We start from the raw sequence: 20,048 nt of genomic DNA, 5'->3' as shown, positions 1-20,048 counted from the left end.
ACAGATTATTTTTCATTTTTGTTCCTCCCTTTCTAATGAAGCATCTGCTCATTGGCATACAGTCGTAAGGCAACGCATATAATAGGCTCACTTTTGTTCGCCACGAAGCCACGTGGTTTTGTGGGGTGTCGTGTTCGGCTCGCAAGCTGAAACTCCCGGGTTCAATTTCCCCCGCACCTTCGACAGAAGTTTTAATTTTATTTGCCGGGGCATCCGATTTTGGGACGTCACTTTTTTTGGACATCGAGTTTCGTTGCCGATGAGCCATTAAGGCTTTTGCATTAAGAACTTCGTTTCGTGAGTGTTTGAGTAATTGTGTCAGGCTCGACATGAGTAGGCTGTCGCGGGTGTGACCACAGTGCGCCCAAAAGCTTCACTGCGATACGTTCTGCAGTGCAAAGAAATATTCTGTGGTGAAAGTGTTACGTAGAGTTATAAACTCACAGCTGAGGATCAGTGCGCAAGGCTAAAATACTTTTCAGGAACTAACGAAACCATTGCAGGGGAGGGGGGTGGGGGGGGGGCACTCAGTTGGCAGGCAGCCGGTGTGTATAGGTCATCTTACAGCGACACTAGCAGCTGCCAGCTGAAATTTCTTGTTCCTGCATCGCACATCTTTATGCTGGCCGGCATACATGGTCTCAGTTCTGAATGATTTCCAGAAGGAACTCGCGTTCAACTTTGCTTGCTAGTTTGCATGCTTCGCATTGGCGTGCAAGTTTGTTCTGACCTTTTCGCAAGGGCCTAGCCAAAGAAAATCGCCATCGCAATGCCAAGGAAGGGCTACCAATAAATTTCCTTAAATCGCCATTCCAGCTCTTTTTCAAACAAGCCCTCGCGGTGGCTCAGTGTTGGCGCTCGGTTGCTGACCCGAAAGACGCGGATTCGATCCCGGAAGCGGCGGTCGAATTTCGTAGGAGGCGAAATTCTAAAGGTCCGTGTACTGTGCGATGTCAGTGCGCGTTAAATGACCCCAGGTGGTCGAAATTTCCGGAGCCCTCCACTGCGGCGTCCCTTATAGCCCGAGTCGCTTTGGGACGTTAAACCCCACTAAAACCATAAACATTATCAAACACACACACTTCGGACAAATAAGTCATGAAAATGTACGGTATGGTACGGTATGGTACGGTATGGTATGACATGGTATGGCATGGTATGGTATGGTATGGTATGGTATGGTATGGTATGGCATGGTATGGTATGCGTTGTTTCCGAGCATGATGCCCGAGGAACTGCCGAGGGTCATGCAGACTCGGCCATTCGCCTCTTGAAAACAGTGGCGTATATACTTCCTGAAATGAGACGCAGTTTGGTGCTGTAAAACAGCCATACATGGCACGTAAAACTGGCATGAAATTAAGCGCTGGCAAAATACATCAGCAAAAAGGACTCTTTTACTGACGCCTTGGGAGTGACAAGAAGAAACTGCGCGAAGAATGACACACATCAGTAATCCAGCTCAGCATTCGTTTAATAAGCCGGTTCATGGTTTTATTGCATTTTTTTAACTGAAAATGTGCACATGCGTGCCCTTAAACAAACAGGACCTGAACCACGTAAACTGTGAGATGCTAATTTTTTTCGTTCTTTTTTGCTTCTTTGTTTTTTAGACATCCGCGAGTTTAGAGAACAAACGCAACAATAAAAGTGGCTGCCCAGCTGTTCAGTATGCGGTGTCGTCGACGCTGCGTTAAATAATACGTTGATGTTTATCTGCGGTATTACTTCGTGTCTGTTTGGCCACCAGTTTAAGAGTAGAATTGCGCTGTCGTATGGATTTCTTCCGCCAGCTGACCAAGCAGGTTGTGAACGTGCCTGGAATTTCGATACGAAAAAGTAACAAGAACTTGCGTGCACTGAGAAATGTGAGACAGCTGACTGTCCACCAGAACAAGCAAACGAAAAGATAAAAACTACAGTGCCGGAGTAAATGCTTTCCGTATGAAAAAAAAGGTGAAAAGAACTTGCGTGCAATGCTGGACAACTGACCGTCAACCAGAGGAGGAAAACAGAAAGATAAAAACTACAGTGTCGGAGTAAATGCCTTTGGATACGAAAAAAAAGTCGAAAGAACATGCGTGCATTGTGGGATGGGAGACTACTGGCTACCAACAAGACGAAGCAAACGAAAAGATACAAACTACAGTGTCGGAGTAAAGTGCCTTTAGTAGATGCGCAAATAAGCATTTTGACGTCTTCACCCGCAGCAACCATAAATTGACAAAAACGTGAAATCCAGGAGAGGGCGCAGCTACGCTTCCTGGAGCAAACCAAACAGGTTGCAGACAGAACGAAAACACGTGAGAAACGACAGAATATTACACTTGCAAAAAGATGAAATCTAGACGCATCCATGTTTACGCTAACGAAACCGAAATGCGCCACAAAACAGAAATGTGCACTTGGCATGAAGCCGTCGATCATGCAACAACCATACCTCTCATGCGGATATGGCCTTCAAGTTCTCATAATATAACTCTACGAAGCTCGAAGGCAAAAATCTCACTCGCTTGACTGCTTATCTATACTCGGTTTCATATATAGCAGGCAACGCTGCGGAAGTTATGCATCCACGAAACCATGTTACTCCGCCGCGTATCATTCGTCCTTCTCGAAGCCTCGGTCAGTGTTTTTGAACGTAAGCAAAGAGCGGTATAAAACGAAATGGCAGCACTGAAAATCCCGGTAAAAGCTTCGAGGCGCTCAGGATCCGGGCCCTCTGGCTATAATTTTCACGGAGTGTGGACTACTTTTTAGGTGCGGATGGAGTAAGAGCGCTTCACCCTACGAGCCACGTATCATAGAGCCACGCGTGACTTTTACATCTCGAAGTCTCGATGACTCGCAGCACGAAAATGTGGCAAGAGGTAAAATGAAGTGCAGGAGGTTGTCATGCACGGTACCCGAGATTTGCTGCGCGAAATATGTCTGTAGTCACGGTCGTTGTATGGCGAACTACTTTTTGGGCGCGGACTTAGCGTGCGCGAACCGGCGCACTAGCTTTGGCAGCGTTGCCTGCTCTTTATGTAACAGATTATACACTATTTCGGAGCCCGGCCCAAAAAAAAAAGCTTACATTGGAGCGACACTGGTTCACGCGTCCAGGACAAATGTCTTGTTTTTAAAACCCCAGGTAAAAAAAAAAGCACTTACTTGCGAAGCCTTCAATAAAGCTCAAAAACGCACTCGCGCACAAATTTGTAACAACAGGTGCTCCGAACAACAACGAGGATTTCGAAACAAAAGAAGGAAGAAAGATTCTGTCTAACGCTGGCTCAGCTCTTGCACAACAAGATTGGACAGTGCGTTCGTTGACCTTTCTGGTCGTCTGTACGTTCAAATTTCTTTCTCGAAGTTCTCATTTAATACGTTTAAAGAAACATCCACACCCACTGTAACGTCCTAAGTTTGATTCTGCCAAAGGCAATCGGCAAGAACGGCGGAGTAGCTTCACAGGAAGTCAACGACGAGGAATGCGACATGAAGGAAACGTTTCTAACCACATGCCAACGTAGTGCCTTCGCCCTATATCCCTCCGCCTGTATAGTGCTGCTTCTGCAGTACAATCGTGTACAGTATCAATAGGCAGGCCTGCCTGCAGGAGAAGCATGGATAAATGATTTAGTATGTGATGCCATCCATCCCACACAACCGTTTACCATCTCCTTTAACAACTGCCATCAAGTGCGCAGCTGTGTGTGTAAGCGATGCCAGAGTTCCATTGTCAACCTAGCCATCAAATCCATCACATCATGGCTGTTTCTTGAACGCGAAAAGGCAGCTGGATGTATATGCAATGCGACCAGCCTCCGACCTCCGCTTCCGTCACATGACGGGATAAGCCGGTGAAGTTCACAGGTGGGTCACCTCTTGATCAAGGTCGTCGCCTGTTGAGGAAATAAGGCACTCGGAAGGACTGCCGGGTCGGCTGCAGCCATCCCGCTGATGTTGTTGCTTATGGGGTTGCTTTTGCTGCTGCTTATGCTTCTGCTGCTCTTTCCGTTGCTGATGCTGCTCTTGTGGTTGTTGCTGCTGATTCTGCTGTTCCCGCTGTTGCTGATGCTGATCTTGGGGTTGTTGTCGCTTCCTACTCTGCTGTCCTCTCCGCTGCTGATGCTGCTCTTGGGGTTGTTGCTGCTGATTCTGCTGTTCTCTCTCTTGCTGATGCTGCTCTTGGGGTTGTCGTTTCTGCTGCTGCTGTTCTCTCTCTTGCTGATGCTGATCTTCTGGTTTTTGCTGCTGATTCTGCTTTTCTCGCTGTTGCTGATGTTGCTCTTGGGGTTGTTGTCGCTTCTGCTGCTGCTGTTCTCTCTGTTGCTGATGCTGCTCTTGGGTTTGTTGCTTCTCCTTCTCCTGTTCTTTCTGTTGCTGCTTCTGCTGTTCTGGGTGTTGCTGATGCTCCTCTGGAGGTTGTTGCTGATGCTCCTCTGGAGGTTGTTGCTGCTGCTTCTGCTGTTGCTTCTGCACGTGGTTGTTTTGCAATATAGCGCAGAGTTCCTGCGCAATCATCCCCGCTATCTCGGCCGCATTGCTTTCCTGTAAGCACGAACGGGCGCAAAGAGGTAAGGATGATGGGGAGGACGAGAGGTGGCTTTACTCTCAAGGATACTCACACAGCCCACACATTTTTGCACACGCCGCTTTGTGCACATTTCATCACCCACTCATTGCATTACGTGTGGTCTTAAGTATTTATATCTAGCTTGTCAGTGCATGTTAAAGAACCCCAGGTGGTCGAAATTTCCGGAGCCCTCCACTGCGGCGTCCCTCATAGCCTGAGTCGCTTTGGGACGTTAAATCCCAAAAACCATAAACCTATTTATAACTAAGTATTCATGCATTAAGTACAGTATTGAGCATCTTTATCGTGATGACTTTTAAAAAAGTATCCCGCCTCAACGGCTGGCTCGTTTGCGGTGAAACTGCGCAGCGCTCGCGCTGTGTTGCTTCTCCATTTCGTCTCCGCCTTTCACGTTGTTGCGCCTGAAAATGCACACATAGCTTGGGTATTGAAGTAATTTTGTCTCGTGTTTAGTTTGACTGCGGTACTTACCTGGTTCAGCCGCGCATGACGCAGACTCGTTAACGCCTGCGTCGATAGTGAGGAACCAAAAGCTGCCAACGCCAGGTTTTTGTCTAAGGGCGGTGGTGGCGTCATCTGTTGTCTGCAGGAGAAAGCTCCGCAACGCGCAAGACGCCAAGGAGAGGATTGCAAGATGTGCGGGTCCTTATAGATGGCGTCACCGCCGCCTACCGGCGGCGACCCGGCGCCGGCATATTTCAGTTTGTCGATCTCGGCGCAGAAGATTACGGGTTTGCATCATGCGCGGCTGAACCAGTTAAGTAGCACTGTCAGACTTAACACGAGACAAACGTTACCGCAATATCCAAGGTCTGTGCGCAGTTTCACCGCAAACGAGCGACTAGTTGAGGCGGGAAAATTCTTAAAAGTCTTCACGATAAAGATGCACAATACTGTACTTATTCTCAGATCATGGACCTAGGCATTATAATGGGCCCTCCAACGTCCATAAGCCATACTTAGAGTTCCAGTTGTACCGCTCCTCTGTCATGCTCCAAACAATTACGCTTGCGTTAGCTTCAGTCAGGTGTCATGGATACTTACCGTGAGCATGATGGAAGTCGCTGCCTGCAGACTGCTTGATGCATCTAGAAAAACAGAACAGTAGGAGGCGAATGTTCATACACCAAGTATTCGAAGCTTGATGCGAGAACAAGACGTGATCAGACCGACTTTTAAGGGTTCGCTGAATACAAAAAGAAAACACAACTCAAAGCTTTACCGCACAGCAAAATCTGTGCACATGGGTCCTTTAGTCTGTAGTCAATACGTTTCGCCTTGTTTTTCATGTATATATATCCAGGAACACGATTATGCCCTAGACTTAGATACAGACCAACACCGATCTGTGACGTAAGATGCGATGGCACTGCTATCGCTAGGTGTACTATTAGCTGATAGCCAGGATAATTTACAGACTCGTTAACCCTTGTGGAGACGAAGGAAATGGTTTAGGCTTCACTATTAGCGTAAGTAATTCAGGTCTGATGATTTTCAACGACTCCGCTGATCAGACCCTTACAATATAAGGCCATCAGATACCCATAATATCAAAATACAAATACCTCATGGTATCGGCAAACGAAGGAAATATATACATGGGAAAGCCCGAAAGGGCCCAATCAGATGGCTTATCAGTATGCAGTACTGATAAGTATTTGTAACGGAATAATGGCGCCGAGCTTACTTTAGGGAGAGCAATTTTGTGCCTAAGGTCAAAAGTTTAGTCAGAAGTAGCAATAAATCAGAGGGCTGTTAGTAGATTAGCACTAGATGCCCACGGCAGAGCTACAGATGAGACAGCATAGGGGGACGTGGGATGGTCCTCGTTCGCAACACGGGAAGGTTAGAGTAAAAAATTATATGAAGTACACCTGAAGAAATCGGACGATAACAGATGGGCAGCTATAGCATTTAAATGCTCATACAGAAAGAGTGTTGACTCGCCGACGAGGACTAAGAAACTAACCGGTAAGTATGCAGGAAACAAAGACGGAGAAATAAGGAGACGGTAAGAACTGAACTAATCCAATTCAAAAGAAGCATAAAATCAAAAATTAGAACATAAAGGTGTCGTTCTATGATAACTCAAGAGGCAATGTTCTACTCTCTCAAGCTACATCAGTCTATTAGAATGCGAAGCTACAAAAGGAAATTTAGCCGTTAAGATGGCACATGTGGGTTGTGTGGTAAATCTGTACAAACAATCGAATATCTTATAACAGAATGCGGCAGTATCCATTCTGATGCCGATGCAGGCACAGATAAGTCTTCCTGAGGCGCTAGGGATTATAGATAACAAAGGTCATATTAATGAATCTGGGATAGAAGTTAGCGAAAGCGATTGAAAATTTTGTTGGTCAGAAGCAGGGCGGTGAAGTAAGGTTACAAATTCTGGAATAAAAACTGCACCTAAAGAAAAGTGGCGAATTTATAGATAATGCAACAGTAGCTTGGTTTGGGCTTGTTGGTGACAGATAATGCCGTTAAATTTGACGGATTTCTCAAAGAAATATAATAAAGCCGCCGCGGTGGCCCAGTGGTTATGGTGCTCGGCTGCTGACCCGAAAGACGCGGGTTCGATCCCGGCCGCGGCGGCTAGAATTTTTTTGGAGGAGAAATTCTAGAGGCCCGTGTATTGTGCGATGTCAGTGCACGTTAAACAACCCCAGGTGGTCGAAATTTCCGGAGCCCTCTACTACGGCGTCTCTCATAGCCTTAGTCGCTTTGGGACGTTAAATCCCATAAACCAAACCAAACCATCAAAGAAATATAAAGGGAAAAAAAGCGAGCCACGGTGGAAAATGCCACCACCCCGTTTCGAAGGAGACGCTCCACATTTCCATCCATCCATCTGAAGGTAATAGCTGGGGGGTACAGCGGGTAGAGGCCCTAGTAATTTATGTAAACAAAAGTCTGCAAAGTAGTTTTATGATTTCACACGGCACCTATGCGGTCGTCCCATCGTTCCCAAAAGCCGAGTACATCTCACAAAAAAAAATCAAGTATGGCAGAAGCCAGCAGTCACCGAAACCAAAGAGCATAGAGGATGTTTATTGTATTATTTTTTTTAATTTCTGGTGAGAGTTATTGGGAGACCAGCACTGCAATTATTTTATCGCTTAAAGATAATTTCTTAGAAAGCAGAAGAAAAAACAACCACATGCCGCCAGTGGGATCCGAACCCACGTCCTCCGACCTCGAACGAGCACCTTTTTTCCCTTCACTTGCAAGTCGTCATCATCATCATCTTGATCACGACTTGATGAGGCCATTTCAAAGCCAATGTATTTTTAAAACACCACAATATTTGAGTTTCGGAGTTACCCCCGGCCGGGGGTAATGGGTGAGAGCATGGCCCATAGAAGAATATGTAAACATAATTATCCGAAATTATTTTCTTATTTCACAGTGCACCTATAAAGACGGCTGTTCGTAATCACTGGCGAAACGAGAACTTTTAAAGACAGTATGAACAAGTATGCAACGTTTTTTTTTTTTTTCGGAGCTGATATCTTTTTAAAACGTCACAATAAATGTATGTTGCGATTCCGCACATATATATACCCCCCGAAATGTCCTGGCTTTCAACCGTTAGCTGGTTGTTTCTCGGAATCCCACAAGTTTCTCGTGTAGTCCGATAGGCTGCCACGTGCGCTGCATTTGCTCGCAAAGGCAGGCACTTAAATTAGACAGCCTGTAGAGGTCTTCACGGAAGAGAGATTTCAAAGGGCATGATAAGCGAACCGGGCGCAGTAGCAGTCGACGGCGCGACGACGGCGCAGACGATACCCCCAGCCGCATCCGGTCTAGCTTTCTGAGCTTCCGGTGACCGCAAGCGCCCCCTGTGATTGCAAACACACGCCGATAGTGGCTCATCTTAGAAGAGCCTTTATCTGCCCCAGAATCAACTTAACCTTTATAGCATTTGTGCATATATGTAGTGGGAGGGAAGTCATTTTACAAGAAATGAGTATCAGATCGAATGAGACATCAATCTACCTCTTATTAGAACTTTCGAAATTGTCCTTTTGCTTACAAGCACTGCTGAGAGCGGCAAATAAACATATGCTCTATTCTGTCACCTGTTGCTCCAGCGCCATCCAGGCAGGCGGCGTCATCATCACAGTTCTTGGCGCTTTGTTGACCTGGTCCGCTGCCTCCGGCTGCTTTCTTCACCCTGCTTTGGGAAGACCAGCACAGAAAAGAGGGCTACTGCCTTTAAGAAGGAAAAAGTCGGTACAGACACTTAGGACTGCTCAGGTGTGGGAATGCGGAAGCATTGCGCGGCCTAGTTTCTTTCATGAAAGTTCTTTCTGCAAGATTGTTCGTCTGCGTAGTTTGTTAGGCCCGGAAAGCGGCACACGTTCGAAACTTCGAGCTGCACGAAATGACTCTAGTCAAGGCCAAGTGCGCTGCAGGAGGAGCAGATGGCGTCGCGTCTGGTCGAGAGCCGAAGGCAACGACCCTTCGAGGCCAAGCACGCTGCAGCGCGCTGCATAGATGAGAGGCCGCGGCGAGATAATAGACAGTTTTAGTAATAGCGTACGCAAAACCTTTGCGTACGCAATAAAATAGCGCATGTAGAATGCGCATGCGCAGAACGCTAAAAGAAGCTTAGCGTTTAGCGTACGCACGCAATTTTCTGGAAATAGCGTAGCGTCTTTGCGGGGCTTGCGGAGACAACATGGCGGCGCCCTGTTTGCCCGCTTCGGTTCTAAAATACCTCGTCATTGAGTTATTCGGCGCTCAACTGGCAATAAATGGTGGTATTCGCTTCCGCTTTCTGTCGTTTCACTGGGACGCAATGTTATGTACGATAACTTGGCGGTACTCTTCAGATAGCAGTCCGTTTTCAAGCCCGTAAGCCTAACGACAGGTTGTGTACACTGTCGTCATGGCAACGGCCATTTTTAGCACTTCTCAAAACGACCTCATTTTTTTTTTCGACGTGTGGTGGCGCTAGGTACTTACCCAAACAGTGCTGAACCTGGATGTTGTATGTCTACTTAGCGCCTATTGCGGAACGGTCCGCAAACGCTCAACTAAAAGTGTTGTTCGCGCTTTGAATTTAGCGTACGCAAACATCTTGCGTGTTGCGTACGCAAAAAACGCAAACGCTATACTAAAACTGTCTAATGCCTCTGGCACGAACGATCCCATCTATTCTATGACTCAGGGAGATCCGTCAGATGACGTCAATACGGGCACGCCGCTTTTCCATCTCACCTGCCGGCCTCCCCCACGAGTCGGAGACAGAGTGAGACCGCCCGCGCGCAGAGTCGGTGCCGTGACGTCACCCTATATGCATGCGCCCTCTAGACGGCGTGATGACGTCATCTTTTGGGGACCATCTCTCGGCCTCAACCACGGTCGCTGACGGAATTTCGTCTGTTGGAATTGGAATTTTATTTTTTGGATTACAAAAAAATCCTGCAGTCCAGAGCTAAAGGCAGATATGACTGCATGACGGGGCTTTGGGCACCACGTAAAGATACAAAATGCAGGGATTCGTTTACAGCAGCAGTGCGGGGCAATCTTTACAAAACGATAAATGTAATACAAAACTGGAATCACAGCATTTGATGCAATGAAAAATAACTCAAATAACGAAGTAAATAACAAATCACAGAGGACACTAAAAGTAACGCCTGACAGGTGGCGTGACAGGTGGCGTGCTGCCAGGCAGTAGCAGAGCGAAACGCCACCTGCCACGTCGAGAGCGGAGGAATGGACAACCGGAAGGTGGCTGCCACGGGAAGGTCCCGGAGGGTGGCTAGCAACGTAACATGCTACCTGTCAGCGTTGGCAGGTGGCGTGTGAAGAGTTGAGCTCAATTTCGCATTACCGACTAGCGTAATAGTCTGTCAGTTTTTGTAGCGAAAGCTACATTGGCCACGAACTTGCGATTTCGCTGTGGCGGTGCTCTCAGGAGGCACAGAGACCGACCTTGAGCCGTTGCCTAGCAACCGCCGTAGCTGGCGGACGCCGCGCCATCCGGCATGACGTCACACCGCACGCCTAGCAGCGGAGCCGCCGCCGCCGTTTGGTATGACGTCACACCGCTTGCCTCGTCGCTGCACTCGCTTCCGCTCGCTTCGCCAGCCGAAATGCGACATGCGACGTTGCTACCGAAAGGTCATTAGACGAAACTGCTTTCGCTAAGTATATCCTAGCCTAGCTGAGCTAAAACCACTGCCCTTTTTTATCTCGGTATTTGCTCTCCTGGAGTTGATCGTTTACTCGACTTTGTAGCCACTCAGAGACAAAAGTCTGACGGTACGCTGCTTTCCCCTGCCAAATAGCAGCCGTGGTCGAAGGTCTCAAGGACCCTTGAGCACTGACCGTTGCGTGTAAGCGCACTGTCTGGGCAGGTAGGTTCATGATCAAACAAGGAGAAAGCATGCTCTGTTTCCAATTTGGGAGCTGTAGTCGCAAGCCACCGATAGCGATGCAATGCTTCCCTGTGGCCACTCGCACAGGATGTAAATTATTATTTTTGTTTTGCTATTATACAGTTGTACTCACGACTCCTGATTCTTAAGCATGTCTTTGACGGACGGATCAGGGTTGCTCTCAGGTGCCGTCTTCAACGCTCGACCCAGTAGCTCTAAGGTCAAATTCGGCACTCCCTTTGGCCTCTCTCCCTGCCAAACAAGGTGGCAGTAAACGTCAGCTTCTTTGGGCGGGGCTTCCGTTGAAACAGCGTAATCGACGGTCAACTGGTCCCCTTCGCTGACAGCCTTTGCTACAGTACCACCATCCTCTGGGCATCGAACGCCGTCCTTGTAGAAAGCGCAGCCTTCAGCCAGACTGATGCGCCTGGTTCCAGCAGCCTCCTTGACTTCGCAGTAGACTGAGATGCCTCCCTGGGCGGACCTCGCGATGCCGCTGACTCCTCGGTATATGAGGAGCGAAGGGCGAGCCACGGAAGACGTAAGCTTGGCAACGACTCCAGCAGCTGGCGTCTCGGGCTCCTTGTTCGCTGGACTCGAGGTCCTGACGACGCCTTCCCTAGCCACGGCTCTAGCCGCACACCGAGCGTAGCTCCAAGGAAACCTCTTTTCAGTTCCTTTCGTAACTGTGGAAGACCAGTCCTCATCTGTGTCTTTACTGCAGTCGTTGACGCCTTCACTACTACGGGGCCTCTCAGAGGATTCGTCAAGGCAACGGTCGGCAGAGGGTCGAGTGCGCGATACCGGCTGGACGTGAGTGACCCACCATTTAGCCGATGTGTCATCCTTGAGGTTCAGTTCGGCGTCGAAGCGAACCAGGTCGCCGACGGCGAGGACTTCGCCAAGGTCTGTGATGGTGGTCTTCATAGAGCGCTCTAGGATGCCGACGCGGAAGAAAGCCGCAGGCGTCACGTGGGGCCCGAGACGGATGAAGCCGTACTGCGACTTGAGCCTATCGATAACTCCGTCGCAGTCCGTCAACTCTCGGGATTTATCGTCGTTGAGACTCCAGTCCCTGTAAAAGGTTCGGCAACCTTCTACTAGGGCCAGGTATGCTCTGCCGGTGCAAAGCTTAATTACCACGTTTATCATGCTAATCGAAGTGTATCAAGGACACGCTCTTAATCCAGTTAAAACAATCCTTGCACTACAAATCAGCCTTTTCGTTCGTTCGGTGTCACTCACACAAAGGACTCCTGGACGATCAGTGTTTCTTGTCAACGTGTCTGCATCGTACTCCTCCGCTACAGCGCTGGTCTCGAGCTAAAGTTTTGCCACAGCGGGCCCCATTAAATGTGCCCTTCAATGACTACTCCTCACTGTAAGTTTCTCACGCGCGTGGTTTCGTGGGAGATGGACAAGATTCTTCTCTCTGTCTCCAATAGTAACTGACGGCAGCCAAACTAACTACGTCGTTCGGTTCTATGAAGCTATAAATCATCCAGTTATATGCATGAAACAGATTTGTCAAATATACATGCGTGTCATTTTGTGTGCGCTTATCGTGCTTTGAGCTCGAACAAGCGGGGGTAATTTCCAGTGCAGTACAATATGGACCACACTTAATGGGAACGTGAGAACGCGTGGCTCTGCGATTCGCGCGCCTCGCGGAGCTGTCTGCGCCAGTCAAGCTGTCTGGTCACACTGCCAGCGCGCAGCGCAGACTTGCACGCTCGCGTGTTCCAACCAAGTGTGCCTCACCTTGTACGTATATGGACCACAGCGCGAGGTACCGCAAAAGCATGCGCTATAGTACCTGCACGGCTTGGACGACGCCCAGCCGGGTACCCCGTGGACAACGTGGAATGCCGAGACACGCCATCTGGCGGACGCATGGAACCTCTGGTTGGGCACGGCGTCGAAGCGCACCACGTCGCCTACCTTGAACACGTCGCTCGCCGATTCCAAACGCCGGCCCAGGTACCTGCAGGCACACCAATGAGTGCGTGCACGTCTATGCACGGGTTCTGCTCTGACTATACAGCATGGATGCATAACACAGACACGGCATCACCTGCGCTGTGCTCTTCTTGCGGTGTTTGCGGTGATTTATATCTTTGTGGTGACCCAGATCACAGCACTGAGCAACGGGTCCTGCTCGCTTCTTTCGAAAGGGCTGAGGAGACCCGCGGTTCTCTGCAAGGCAATGGAGAGTTTTATCACAGCAGAGACGTGCTATCGTATACGTATACCGAATTAAATTATGCCTACTGCGCACGTGCAGTAATAGTTGCTTGTTCGTCTCCGCTGTGCTAAAACTTTCCATTGTTTTCCCTGCGCGGGAACCGGACAAATAGGAAGGAGGCTTCCCGCTTCAACCTAACATTCTTTCAGGACACTGTCGACGGCTCTTGCGGATGCTTGCATGCGCGGTGACAGACAGAAGTATGGCACAAACTGCCGTCTTTCGCTATTATTTATAGCATCGCTACGGTAAAACAATTGCCGGCATAGCGCAGGGCTAATCTCGCCTGCAGCCCACAGCAATCTAAACTTCGCGCGTCCGTCGCCACCATCTGAATAGCGTCCAATTCAAGGAAAACGAACTCTCGCCCATTTACGTCCGCTTAGAGTACCGGGTTGGGCCAGCTAGTTCGGCATGAACTATAGACTGAAAACAGTGCACGAGACCGCGGGAGGTACGCGATAAATGAGAAGGCGGCCACATGTGTTAGCTCTTCTCTTCACGCGCTCGCAGGAAAAGAGATTACATTATATCTGCAGTAATAAACCCCAGAGTGACGTCATCACTAAGAGGTCCGACAGTCGGTAACAAAAGTTTGCGGGATGCGCGTACCCAGGAACAAATTTTTTCTAGCACCATATCGAGGCCCAGTCGGTTTGTGTTGATACCAGCAAAAAGAACATGCAGGTCCTCTCGCTATTGTAGGGAGTTTGGGTGACTGGCCTGCGTGACGAAGTCGAAATCATTTTTGTTCAGAAAACCCACGCCCCGTGAACTTATGCCGTCGTTCGGGTAAAAAACATAAGAGTTCGCGCTCTGTGGTCACCATACCATCCCTCTCTCCTGCACTGTCCTAATTCTAATCCATATTCACTCAGCACTGTCTTGCGCTAGCCACCCAAGCTGCAGCAGGGTTATGAACTTTAAACTCGTTTCTGAAAGCTAAGAAGGGAGTAAAGAGGCATCTTTAGTTTTGAAATCTAGACGCGTGCTGTTCCAAGTACAGCCCCTAGTTGGCGGTCCTATGCAAGGTGTTTCTTCAAAGAGAAATTTCTAAACGCAATTTCTTTTGTGGGCGTGGCTGTGTGGGCTCCTCAGTCACGTGATTTCGGTTTTGCGCGTGCGCAGGGCAAAAGCAGCAGAACACTGCGTCGCCTTTTTGAATGGCAAGGAATCATATAAAAAAAAACTGTCCACCTGGCCTCGTCGTCCCTGTGGAAGCTGGCGGTCTCGCTCGGGAACCGCTTGAGGCGGATGAAGCCGTAGAGGTCGCGCAGGTACTCGATGATCCCATCCTCGTCGAACAGTTGCCCCGACGGCTTGCTCGACTCGACCAGCGGCGGAAACTCGGAGAGCGCTCCCAGAGGGGGCGGCGAACGCTTGCTACCCATCGGGACTCCAGAAACAGGCGTGCGATGCGAAGTCCTTCAGGCGCACCACCAATGTGCCACAAGCGAATGGCCGAACACAACGAAAACTGCAATTGGAGAAAACCGCATTATCGTCAACCGCATCGATCATTCAACTCATAACATCAATACATCATCTACGAAATTCAGACTACCCCCCTAATGCTCTACCTAACCCCTCTAATGCCCGGCAACTTCAGGTGCGGTGTGACAGCTTTCTATACCAAGTGTTCGCAGGAGATACGGACCTACCCCCTCTAATGCCCTGCAACTTTAGGTGGCGTGACACAGTTCTTTATACCAATTGTTCGGAGGAGATACGGACCTACCCCCTATAATGCTCTGCAATTTCAGGTGACGTGACACAGCTCTCTATACCAAGTGTTCGAAGGAGATACGGACCTACCCCCTGTAATGCTCTGTAACTTCAGGTGGCGTGACACAGCTCTCTGTACCAAGTGTTCGCAGGAGATACGGACCTACCCCGTGTAATACTCTCCAACTTCAGGTGGCGTTACACAGCTCTCTATACCAAGTGTTCGGAGGAGATACGGACCTACCCCGTGTAATGCTCTGCAACTTCAGGTGGCGTGACACAGCTCTTTATACCAAGTGTTCGGGGGAGATACGGACCTACCCCCTTAAATGCTCTGCAACTTCAAATGGCGCGACACAACGCTCTGTTCGAGTGTTCGGAGGAGATACGGAGATACATTATCCAGCCTGCCCCTTATATGGGGAACCGGCACAATGATTCTCATAACATGGATGCCAAAGAAACTTCAACTCAGAAGAAACATTCTTCAAAACCTGGGCGTTGGGAGGCCACCGTGCGGAGCGAGGACCCCGTGTCCAGAACCTGGCGGAAAGGGGACGAGCAGAGCTTCAGACCATTGGGCTCACGGACTGAGACCAACCAATTTTTAAACTCTCAATAAATGTTTTCCTCGTCCTCCTCGGAGATAAGAGCTGATGTAAAACACCTTCCGTGACGCTGCCATTACTTCTACCTATTTCTCACATCTTCCTCCCTTCCTCGTGGAGTGCTTAGGCCCATTTTGACTCGGCGTGGTTGAGGTGTCCACCAAGAAGTGAGACTGTTACTGCAATACTTCCTTTCCTTTAAAAAAAAGAAAATAATTACCGACGATTACGTTACTTCCTAATGCGAAATTTGAGCGCAGCAAATAAGCTGTTTCACCTTTTCGATAGATTGAGGCAAAGAAATCGAGCAACAGATGTATGCGCTATCACAGAATTTTTTTTTTTATTTTTCACACGTATTCGCAATTTCGGCTCGGGCGGTGCACATATACAGATCCGCCGCCACCGATCTGGCTCTCTGATTGCCACCGCACAGGGGTTGCATTGGAGGAGGAGCGAAGAAAGGAATTAAGTTCGAGCCGGCGCAAATTTGACAACCGGAGACTCGCAGGAAGAGGGGGGAGGGGGGCGGCGTGTACACCCAGCGGCAAACGATGGGGGCAGAAGCGCGCGCAGCAAGCGGACAACACGATAAAGGGAGGAGGGAAGAGATAGCAGCGACTGACTGATGCCGCTGACGCCGATAGCGCTGGGGGGATGAAAGGGGGGCGGAGCTGGTTACGAGGCCGACGACAACGCCGACGCCGACGCCGACGCGAAACCCAGGAACGGACGCCAAAGAGCTGCGCTCTAAAAAATCATTACCGGGCCTTTTCGGAGCCAGCGTTAATTCACAAGATCTCAGCGCTGACCTCCTACCCCTCCGTCAAAGCAGACGCACCAGGACTCTCAGTATTCTTGAGACATAACTGCAGCGCAAGAAACATTCACTTTAGGAAGAAACACACACACACACACACACACACACACACACACACACACACACACACACACACACACACACACACACACACACACACACACACACACACACACACACACACACACACACACACACACACACACATGGACGCAAGCTGCTAGTGCGTTAAGCGGAACGCGCCTCTGACATCAAAAAAAGGCATCCTCAAACGACCGTGTGGAATCTAGCAGGCGTGCAGTGGCTGCGTGAGAGCGTTTCAGTGCCGCATTTGCGATGAAAATCATTACACCCCAATAGGCCAGGGCTCTTTTTTGTTACACTTAGTTGTAACGCTTAAACTTGTTACGCTAAGGGTGCACTGCCAAGCTATGAGAACTGCTGCTGTACCGCCGTTGCAATTGTCGCCGCGTACACAGCGCCGCTTTTCAGAAGAAACGTTTCCTTTACAACAGACGACGCTCCGAAGAGGGCCTAAACGCTAACAAACACTATAACACTATGAAAGAAAAATCACGATGCATATGGTTGTTTAACGTCTTAGGCTACTCCGGCTATGAGGGACGCTGTAGTGAAGGGCTCCGGAAATTTCGACCACCTGGGGTTCTTTAACGTGCACTGATATTGCGCAGTACATGGTCCTCTAGAATTTCCCCTCCATCGAAATTTGACCGCCGCGGCCGGGTTCGAACCCGCGTCTTTCGGGTCAGCAGCCGAGTGTCATAACCACTGAGCAGCCGCGGCGGTTCATTTAATAGCACCTAGGTTACATGTACCGACATATATGGATTACGTATTATCTTGGACATGGCTGCGCGTGTGATGTTTAAAAGTGTCTTCAAGAACTGACTATGCATTTCAGCTAGCGCAAACGGGTGATGTTACAAGCGACACAGATACCACAAACGACTTACTTTTCGATCGCGTATTCGGGCAAGTCGCATAATCAGAATATATAGCGAGCACTAAATTTTGCGAAGAGTAGACAGGCCCCTTAGCGACATATATGACCATTCAAAGTCGTGTGCGCGAAATTAACACAAAAAAAAATGAACCGACGCTGAGGCAGCGATCGAATATCGAGCGTCGTCACAGGTCGCCGGTTCGAATCCCTTCCGCGAGCTAGACAGTAAGCTTAAGCAGCCCAAAACGCTTAATCGTATGACCCCCCCCCCCCCCCCCCCCCCCGAACACTCTGCGACAAACAGTTGAGCCTTGAGCCGCAATGTTCATTGAAGATTCGTAAAGACGTGGAATTTGGGGTACATAGGTCGCCGGTTCGAATCCCTGCCGTGAACTAGGCTATACCTTAACTAGGAAGTTTATGCTGCACGAAACGCTGAATCGTATGACATCATCCGGAATATTCCGCGGCAAACGTTGAGCCATGCTGTGGAGGTATGGACAGAAAACGCGTGTAATAAGCGTCTGGGAGGGTAGGATTTTTTGCTCTTCAATCATGACATGGTCCTTGATGACATAAATATAAGGTTATTAAGTTCAAGTTTAATAATATTATTATTGGGATACACAAATTTAATACATAATAGGTGATACACTATAGGAGGTCCCCAAAGTTATGAAACTATCTGGGGGACCTGCCAGCACAAAGCGAGTGGTTTGAATACAATACAAACAGCAAGCACAGCAGCAACTGACTAATTACAGCAGTTAGCATTTTTCGCCCCCTGGATATAATTTGCACCTGAAGGGGTTAATGGACACATTAAACAAACGATTCCCATCGAAAGCAGTATGAGCCTGAGATTATTTCATTTATGTAAAACGAGGCAAAGCAGTCCTTTAGATAGCGTCTTCAGACGCTAGCATTAGTCAGCCGTACAGGTGATAACGAATTGCCAAGGGAAAGCCGTTTTTTTTCCTCTCACCTTTTCCAACATACCGCAGTAACGGTTACAAGGTGTACTACAAAACTGCGGCCAGACCGTACCACTAGGAAGACCTGCCCAGTGCTAGTCAACCATCTGCTGCTACTTTAGTGCACCCTGTTCTAATTTCTAATGCATCAGATTCACAATGCGCTGAGACAGGATCAGTAAAGCGTAAGAGCGCTACACTTCCCATTTCGAACAATAAGTTTTCTCCCTCTCAACGTCAGCATTCGGTACGCTGCATGCTGGATCAGTTTTGTCATTTCGTGCCGATGCGAATCCGAAACACAGCAGTTCGTACGATTATAGCCGCGCATGCAGTCAAAGTTGCAAACATGAATACACCAATAGAACTGTCTCTAGCTCGAGACCACGAAAGGTACAGTATCTGCCAAAAGTAACCAGGCTGCACGGTTTGCTTCTCAGTCGTATATTAAAGCTATTACGCCAGACCTCAAGCTCTAAATCTCTGTATGGTAAGGAGATCCCCTGCCCTCACTTTAAAATAACTTTTTGATCTTCAGGGACGCTGTGAGGGCTCTACAATACGAATGAGAAGCAAACTATGCAGCCTGGTTGACATAAGGTGCGGAGCCCCTGTAGAATCGAACCTCATAACAACAGAGTTAACCACGACTTGCCTCAAACGATTTAGGCTCCTCTCCTATCCTCACTATGGGAAGGCGATTCACGGCGCAACCTATAGCAAATGCGAAACTTTGTACGCCTGCCCCGACGGCTCCATTGTTTTACGCCTCCAGAGATGAATGGGACAGCCTGCGCCTTACAGCTGCCTTTTTTACCGTGTGGAGGTCAAAGGGAGAGTCTGGAATCGGATCGACAATTACAGTTTTGGCCTAGCCGGTTAGCCGTACGGCAAATACGGTAACACGTTACAGTTTCTACCGTTGCCAGGCTTGTCTAGCCACATTTGCCGCACGGTAGTAGTTGCCGTAGTTGTCGTGTTTACCGTACGACGGTGCTACCCGGCCGGCAGGATCGACTTTCGTGACAGTGAAGAGCTCGAACCTGCGGCTAAGCAAATTAACGTCGTTATATTCTGCTATAGCTAAATCCGGTGAAAATATATATCAGAAAATACGATTTGTGCCTCCGTCGTTTCCGTATGTTCTATTGGCAAGAGAAACGGGTATGGCCCGGGGTACAGCCCGGAGAGGAAAGCGCCATCACGGTATACTGCCAACAGCGCTTACAAGAAAAGAGAAAAATCTATGACTCACTGCTGTAGTAAGCTGTAAAATTTGTTTACAAGGAATATTTTTGTACTTCTAATTCAGCAACTCCGACCATAAGACGTTGCAAGAGTATACTGCCTGTAAGTTTCAGTTTAGTGGTGATAGCGACTATATATATAGGCACGGCCGCTAGATGCTTTGCATCAAGCGGCCGTGATATAGGACTATTGTATGAACTGGTTAGAAGACCGTGATCTCAAAATATGCGGTCGAAACCATTCATAACATCTTCAATTATAACTAACGCTCCCTTATTACGAACGAAAGTGGAGCTTCGTCAATCGGTGCGTGCGTATGTGTTTGCTGGCTGGGCAAAGTGTCCCAGGCTGCAGAAGCGTGGTGACCGCGAGACAGGGGCAGCGTTGAAAGCGAAACTGCTACACAAGGTGATCAACCAATGACAGCGATGTGAGAGGTGTGTTTTGCTGGCTCACCCCGGTCAAATGACGTGCGTTACCTGCC

General features: G+C 48.8%; 2 protein-coding genes across 2 annotated transcripts; both read right to left on the bottom strand.

Moving 5' to 3' along the window:
• Positions 1-1,584: 1,584 nt before the first annotated feature.
• Positions 1,585-8,764, bottom strand: LOC149335223 (uncharacterized). Its single transcript, XM_089553771.1, has 3 exons — positions 8,671-8,764; positions 5,630-5,673; positions 1,585-4,539 (listed from the first exon to the last, which is right to left on the bottom strand). Exons 2-3 carry the CDS (start codon positions 5,636-5,638, stop codon positions 3,856-3,858), a joined length of 693 nt encoding a protein of 230 aa, XP_089409897.1. The 5' UTR covers positions 5,639-5,673; positions 8,671-8,764; the 3' UTR covers positions 1,585-3,855.
• A 2,345-nt stretch (positions 8,765-11,109) lies between these two features.
• On the bottom strand, positions 11,110-14,828 carry LOC149335222 (uncharacterized). The gene is made up of 3 exons (XM_089553770.1): positions 14,423-14,828; positions 12,797-12,964; positions 11,110-12,055 (listed from the first exon to the last, which is right to left on the bottom strand). The coding sequence occupies exons 1-3, from the start codon at positions 14,614-14,616 to the stop codon at positions 11,110-11,112; spliced, it is 1,308 nt and encodes a 435-aa protein (XP_089409896.1). The 5' UTR covers positions 14,617-14,828.
• Positions 14,829-20,048: the final 5,220 nt, after the last annotated feature.

This window comes from Amblyomma mixtum, chromosome 7, assembly GCF_055824585.1.
Source record: "Amblyomma mixtum isolate Tamu chromosome 7, ASM5582458v1, whole genome shotgun sequence".
In the NCBI taxonomy this organism is placed as follows: Eukaryota; Metazoa; Arthropoda; class Arachnida; order Ixodida; family Ixodidae; genus Amblyomma; species Amblyomma mixtum.
The sequence above is the reverse complement of the archived record's forward strand: the minus strand, read 5'-3'. Positions and strand labels throughout refer to the sequence as shown.